The sequence below is a fragment of the Impatiens glandulifera genome, chromosome 5, assembly GCF_907164915.1.
Source record: "Impatiens glandulifera chromosome 5, dImpGla2.1, whole genome shotgun sequence".
NCBI classification, from domain to species: domain Eukaryota; kingdom Viridiplantae; phylum Streptophyta; class Magnoliopsida; order Ericales; family Balsaminaceae; genus Impatiens; species Impatiens glandulifera.
Window position 1 is genome coordinate 51,300,690 of NC_061866.1, and position 8,021 is coordinate 51,308,710.

The 8,021-nt window shown below is 29.8% G+C and overlaps 1 protein-coding gene across 1 annotated transcript; it reads right to left on the reverse strand.

Annotated features, from left to right (window-relative positions):
* Positions 1-1,047: 1,047 nt before the first annotated feature.
* LOC124938721 (cytochrome P450 78A6-like) lies at positions 1,048-2,899 on the reverse strand. Its single transcript, XM_047479218.1, has 2 exons — positions 1,899-2,899; positions 1,048-1,834 (listed from the first exon to the last, which is right to left on the reverse strand). The coding sequence occupies exons 1-2, from the start codon at positions 2,877-2,879 to the stop codon at positions 1,196-1,198; spliced, it is 1,620 nt and encodes a 539-aa protein (XP_047335174.1). The 5' UTR covers positions 2,880-2,899; the 3' UTR covers positions 1,048-1,195.
* Positions 2,900-8,021: the final 5,122 nt, after the last annotated feature.

Genomic DNA, 8,021 nt, shown 5'->3' on the forward strand with positions numbered 1-8,021 from the left:
TAATGACAACTTAAGTGGAATATTATTAATTTCATTATGTTGGAGGACTCTTGGATCTTCATGTGCTATTATAATTGCTTTTAATAACATGAATAAATATTATAATTAATTACATATTAGCTAGTGTTCATTCTCATGTGATATTTTGTACCTCTCACAGTTTGTGTCGGCATAGTTCTAAAGTTCATGCATGACTTCTGCTTTTTAATTATTTAGGTTTCAAATTTTATTTAAAATAAAAAATTGTAATCATATTAGTAAATTAATAGAGCACAACCAACAACTTCATATATATATATATATATATATATATATATATATATATATATATATAAAAGTTCATTTTCTTTCTTTTTAAAATCAATGTTAATTTAAGAAGAATTAAAAAAAATAACGATTTTATTCTTACTAAAGCGTCTTAATAGATCCTCTCTTCTAGCCTAGCGATAACAAAAGGTGGATACCCTCAAACCTCACTGAGGTCTTAAGTTTGAGCCCGTCGGGCGGCAAGTTCTGCGTCTCGTTAAATGTGTTTGTCGGCTATATACTTAACTCGCGGAGATTAGTCGCACTACAAAAGAGCAGCGGAACTCAGCGATTTAAAAAAACGTCTTAACAAAATTATACTATAACAGTGGTATAGACAATTTTCTAAATAAAAAAAATGATATGGGAGTGATTGAGGAGTGACTCTCACGACTCCACGTTGTCATGTTCTCAAAACACTCCTGTCATGTTTTTGTCGTGATTTATTTTAAGGACATGACAACAAGAGGAGTCGCTCCCCTACTAAAAAAATTATGAATAAAAGTATAACTTTATTTTTATTTTTTTATTTTAAGAAATTAAATTTCGTATAAAGTAAGTTAGCACAAATTTTCAATGTTACCATCTTTCATTTTTTTTACGGTATTTTAATTTATTGAGAATAAAAGTTAGGTTAGTTTTAATATAAATTATAACAAATAATATTATGACTTCGTTACTTAATATTACATGTGACTTTTGTTCAATAAATATAACATTTTCCTGCTTCCTCCAAATATGTACACTATATAATCCACCTTAGTTCATTTAACTTAGCATAAAGCCAACTAAGAAACAACTTCATTTTTACAAATGAAAAAGAGAAAGATCAAAAGAAAATATCAAATCCAATCCAATCTAATCCATAAACATGCAACTCTCGAAAACATTATGTCACATAACTTTGAGGATTCCGATCATGTAACTTTGCGGTAAGAGGGTTCGCCAATTCGCTAGACAACCTTAGGACCTCGTCTAGGTCATTCGCCTTCCGACCCGACGAAACCATCCACTTGAACTTATACAAAAGTGTTGCCACCCAAAACGTGACCACGGTCAAGCCCAATGACTTACCCGGACACATTCTCCTCCCGGACCCAAACGGTGCAATCCTCAAGTCCGACCCCATAACCGATAACTTCACATCTGACCCGTCCAAACCCATGAACCTTTCCGGCCTAAACTCAAGTGGGTCCGTCCACACTTTTGGGTCCCTCATGATGGCCCACATGTTGACCATCGCCGTAGTCCCCGCAGGCACCACGTAACCGTCTATCTTAGTTTCGGTTATGGAAAGACGGGCCCACGATAGAAGTGGGCCCGGCGGGTGGAGCCTGAGGACCTCTTTCACGACCGCGGGCAGATAGACCATGTCGGTTATGTGAGACTCTTTGACCGAACTTGACTTCCCAACGACCCTATCGAGTTCATCTTGAACCCTTGATTGAACATCAGGGTGAAGGACCATTCTAGCTAATACCCACTCGATCAAAACCGCAACCGTATCCGTTCCTCTAAAAATCATTTCCTACAACAACAAAATGTCACATCAAAATCAAAAGTTAATCTTAAAAGACAGAGGAAGACTTTACCCAAAGAACAGCGATCATATCAGACTCCGACAATTGATCTGGCCCACCCTCAAGAGACAACAACACATCAACGAAATCCCGATTCATATGACCTCGTTCCGCCCGATGTTTTTCAATGATTCGGCTCACGAACCGGTTAACCCTAACCACAAGCTCAGAGCACCTGACCCGAACCTTTTGCAGGTCCAAATCCGCCAGCCAATGAAGATGATCCGACCAATTGAAAGTTCCAAGAAGTTCATGTCCTTCATCCACAAGCCCCCTCAACTCATCTCCTTCAACTGATTCCATGTCAATTCGATAATCAAATCCAAACACCGACCACATCATGTTACTAAGCGAAGCACGTTTCAAGACATCCCGAACCGAAACTTCCTCTCCTCCTCTCCCCTTAAACATGGTCACCAACCGATCACCAATCTCGAACCTCCGAGCCTCATACGATTTGATTTGCTTAGGACAAAACAAATGAGAAGCCGAGATTCTCCTAAGTGTTCGCCAATACAACCCATGTGGAGCGAACCCAATTGCTCTATTAAACATAAGACCATAAGCAGAGACCTTAACAGGCCTGTCAAGAAAAACAGAACCGTTTAGAATATCCTTAGCAACATCAGGATTGCACGTCACGATTACTCTGGTTTCCCCAAGACTAAACGCCATCAAACGCTCGGCTCCAAACCTAATCGCGGCGTCTCGAATACGATGATGGGCTAGGCCAGACATGAGAGACATGCTCCCGATAAAAGGTAACCCTTTTGGTCCTGGAATCGGTTTATACGAACCAAAGAAGACCATTCTTAGATAATGGTTTCCCCATGCAGGGCCGCCGGGGAAAAGCCAGTAAAGAAAGGACATGGAAAGACATAGAGAAATTGTTAAGAAGAGAAAAGAAGAAGCTTGAGAATGAAAAGAATGGAATTCTTTGGATTTTGAGAATAAACCGAATAGCCAGAGGCTATCAACTTCAGTAGTGATCATGGCGGGTTGAAAAGTGAGATATATAGTTTATGGAGAAAATCAGGGAAGAGTTTCAATGGTATTTATAGAGAGAAATATTTACATGAGTCTACAAAATACAGGGTATTATGGTAATTTGAGAAGAAAACAAATTAATTTAATTTTATGGCTATGTTTGTTTGTGTCGGTCAGTTAGAAAGGTCCCTCATATCATATGCAAATGCTGAATCAATTTTCTAGACACTTTCATATAGAAAAAAAAGATCTAATTGTAAGGCTAATGGATTTAGTCACGTTAATTTCATTTGGTACATTATAGGGCTTGGGGTATGGTCATTTAATTATTTATCAATAGTATTTATAGTCTTTATTATCAATAAAGGATCTTGGGTCTAGTCTAAGGTGTTACGAATTCGAAATTGTATCAATGTTTATCTCGTGGTGATCATATATTGAATGGAAATAAATGGCTTGGTGGGATCATTTTTAGGTTTCAAACGCGATGAGATTGGAAGGTCACAAGTCATAAATTTAGAAACTATAGTATAATTTTATATTTTATAAGTGAAGAAGGTTAATAAACTATAATTAATTAGCTTTGTGGTACATTTTAGGGTTTAGGGGGTGTTATGATAAATTCATCCAAATTAATTTTGGGATACATGATTTTAATAGAGTTGATGACAATTAAAAATAAGTAAAAAGAGAGATTCTATGATAAATATCTATCTAACTCTTATATATATGTCAAGTTTGTGGAATTGAGTTAGCACAATATATATAAGTGCAAATTCTCATTTCAAATTATTTGATTGTGTTGAATTCTATAAACTTTGAGATAAAATGTTTTGCATTCACAATTTGCTCAATTTTGATGGAACATATATAATAACTCAATTTTCAACTAACTGCATAGTGTTAGTCATCAAACTTTAAGTATTGGTTTACAAATTTTGTATTTATGACTTTTATAATTGAGAACTCATTCATATTCAAAATGATATTTACATTTTTCTCACATTTCAGTCCTGATTTTTTTGATACAACGTCAATAACATTAATATTTAATTTATTAAACTATTTATATTGTTTATAATTAATAATTAGTTAATTTAATATAGATAAAAGGACTGTTTCTAAAGTTATAATCCACTAATTATATAGTTTAATTGACAATAGTGATTTCTAAGAGATTAAATATCACATGTTCGATTCTCACTTAAAACATCTTAAATGAAAATGAGGAAAAATCATGGTTTATATTTTAACTTCTCTCGTTTCTACTTTTTTTTTTTAAGAAATATATGTACATATTGTATGTTAGTTGTGTACTTCAAACTCTCTTTTGTCTTCTATTATATTGGAACAAATATTTTATTCATTGAAAAAAGATTGATTACTCCTAAAAGAACAAAACTAATGCACAAAAAGGTGGGATTGATATTCGTAAAAATGTTTATATAGTGAAGAAGAAAACTCTTGAAAATTCACATTTGTCAATTATACAATGCAACTAGAATTGAAAAAATGATAATACACTATGCTATATATGACAATATGCTCCATATAACTCATTCTCTTAATTCAAATCCTCAATTATTGATCCACTTTTATTTTCATATTTTGGATGATGCAGTGGTTATCACTTTAATTTTACATACTAAGGATCAAATAATGTATGGTTTAGTTGGCACAATTGTTATTTGAGCCTCGAATTTAAATCGTTTTTATAAAATGAGACTCAAATTTTGAATTTTGTCACTTGAAATATCAAACTTGTAGTTAATTATTTGAATTTTTTTCAAACTGATCATAGCTATATTTTTATTTTAACAAATTATTTTTATTTTTCTAATTAATTTATCACGTTAATTGAAATGATACTTTGAGACGTTTTTGACGTAATATTTTTTAAATTGAGTATTTTTTCGAGATTTATGCCTCCTAATTTGTCAAAGTTGGTTTTAGTGATTAAAAAAATGTATAATGTGAGAAAAGATTTGAGAAAATGTAATGTGAGAAAAGATTTGAGAAAAATTAAAGAGAGATAAATTTGATATTTATTTTTCACATATCTTCGTGAAAACACAACTTTGTGTATGATTTATTAATTTAAACGTATTGTATATTTATTAATTTAAACGTATTGTATTTTAAATTAAATATTTATTCGAGATATACACGTTTAAAATTATCAAACATGAATTCGTTAAAAAATATGTAATGAATGAGAATAATTTAAAAAAATAAGAAATTATTGTTTTATTTTTACAAATTAATAAATTAATGAAAAAATTAAAGAAAAAGATAATGTTCATTTCTATATAAAAGAAGGAGTGATAGGGGAAGGAATTTGAGAGAATGAATGGGGGAGGGAATGATGTGTCACTATATCACTTGTTGAAAAAAAAATAAAGGGTGAGGAGAAAATTATTTCGATGCTACCCATATAAACAGTGTTTGTATCTCACTCATAACATCACATCATTCTATACACAAAAGTGAAACATCACCTTCTTCATTTGTTGATATTTTTCTTTTTGTACAGGTAGCGGTGTCTTAGTGGATACAGACATTATATGGGTAACATCGAACTAACTAAGAGAAGATAGAGCCCAATCAAATTGTGCCAAGTCATTCATTCCCTATTCTCTTAATCAAATTCTCTAACACAATTATTTCTATATTAAAATGTACTGTGATAGTTGAAATCTGAATGGCACAATTCAAGTGGTAGAGTCATTCTATAAAAAAAAAATCACCTAATAGGAGCCTAAAAAGCAATTGGACTGATTTTAATTAAATAAAATAATAAATATATTTTTAAAGACTTGTTTACACTATAGCCCGTGAAAAAAAAAACTCATTATAAAAGTTCTTATCTCAATTACAATAATAATGTGGTTACCAAAAATATAAGATACAAGATTAGCATATATTTTTCTTACTTTCATAATTCTCTATCATTTTATAGCAACTCAATTAATTAACATGCATGAATTAACTCTAATTGATTTCCTAATATATATGGTGGACGACATTACGGCTGCCTTAGCCTGTCCATCTATATATATTTATATATATTTATATATATTTATATATATTTTAATGTTTACGATAAGATATTTTTCTATAGGTTCATTGATATTTCTATAAACTGATCGTATAGAGCAGGCAACATATTGGCTGATTTCAATGAATGTAAATAATTCTTTTTATAAACCGGTATGTATTATTTGAGAAATAATTGAGATAGAGAATTTGAGAAAGCAAATGACATGGTACAATCTAATTAGCTGAAAAAATAAAATAATTTATCTCTCTTCTTTTTTTCTCATGGTTTATTCGATGCTTCTTGCACATGCACATCCACTCATGGAGTGACACATATACACAAAAGTGAAACATCACATCTTTCTTTTGTTGATTTTTTTTAGGTGTGTGCGTTCTTTAATGGATATAGTGTTTATTCCAATAGCATCAAACTAATCATTTCCTCACTTTTTTCTGGTTTTAACAAATGAGCTAATGACAAATAATTTCTTCTCTAATTTCCCTCCAAATTTCCTCCCATTTTCAACAAGTAATTAGCAATAGAATTTATAACTATAAGAGAAGTATGAAATAAAATTGGATGTATAAATAAAATAAAATGAGTAAGCAACAAGTGGTCCATATGGAAATGACATTGCAGGCAATATAAATAGGATGATTAATAATTTCATGTCTTTAATTATCATTCATCTTTCACATCATCTTTCTATCTCTCCCTCTCTTGTCTTTTCACTCTCTCTCAAAGTCATAATTTCGTGGCTACTAATTTACTTATTTAATAAACATATATATATTACTTTTATATGTATAATTTTTTTAATTACAAAATTTGTCTTAAAAAATATTAGGAAAAAAAGTCATAAACACTCAACAATCAGAATTAGCATGTATAAAACTTAAATAAAATGCATTTTCATCATGTTAGTTTATAATTTATTTATATATAAAACTTATTACTTGATATTTGCTCTGTTATATTATTTCAAAATTGGTATGTTATAAAACTTATTACTTGGTATGGCACATCAGCAGATGAGAAATTGATTTTTTATTTTTAAATAATATTGGTGGAAGAATATAATGATTTTTATATGATTATTTCCTTTTTTAAGTGGTTTGTTTTCTTAGGTTAATAATATGGTTGTGTGATTATTTTTATATTTGATTGTAAAGGCTTGTAGTTTGAATTTGGGATATTTTTATTAGATCAGGCTTTTCTAAGACATCAAAGTAAAATTATTTATTTTGTACAAGCTTTTGTTTGGGCCTTTTAATACAAAATCAATGTTTCTGTTAAATGAATTGGGTTCGATCCATTAGAATATTTGGGCTGAACCCAAAGTTCTGAAGATGAAGAATAAGAAAGATGTTTTTTTTTTTATTTTTACTTTTTGACTTAATTGTCATCACTAATTTAAGTTATTTGTCATTTTTATGTCAATTAATCTCATACTAAGATCTTGTTTGATATTGGGTTAATTGGAGTTTTTTATTTTTAAAATTTTTAGATTAAAAACAAAAAGAGGTTATTTGAGTTTTATTTAGTTGAATTATTATAATATAATTTTGTATTTAAATTTTATAAAAATAAAGTTAAGCTATTTTGGTATTATATACGACAGATTATTCGAGTGTTTGAATAGTTAGAAAAAAAAATTAAATTTGATGAATGAGTTTTTAGTAGAAAAGTCCAAACAAATAACTCTTTTTTTTTTTTTTTGAACTCTTATTGGATTAACTCATTTACTCAGAAATAGTAATAAATTGAGTTTTAGGATAGAGAAATCCTATGGTGGGCTTATATTTTGTATCCATAAAGTTTTAGGTACATGTAAAAATGGTAGTAATTTACACAATATTCTTACTATATATATAACATTTTTCACCAGTTATATTATTTTGGTAAATAATTTTATTTTTTAAATGATGTCTTTAATTCTTATCAACAAAAACCTATATAACATTTTTCATCAGTTATAATATTTTGATAAATAATTTTTTTTTAAATGATGTCTTTAATTTTTATCAACAAAACCATTTAAATCAAAATGTTTAGTTATGCTAACTTCTAAAATTAAAAAAAAAAAATGTTTTATGGTCAATATCTTC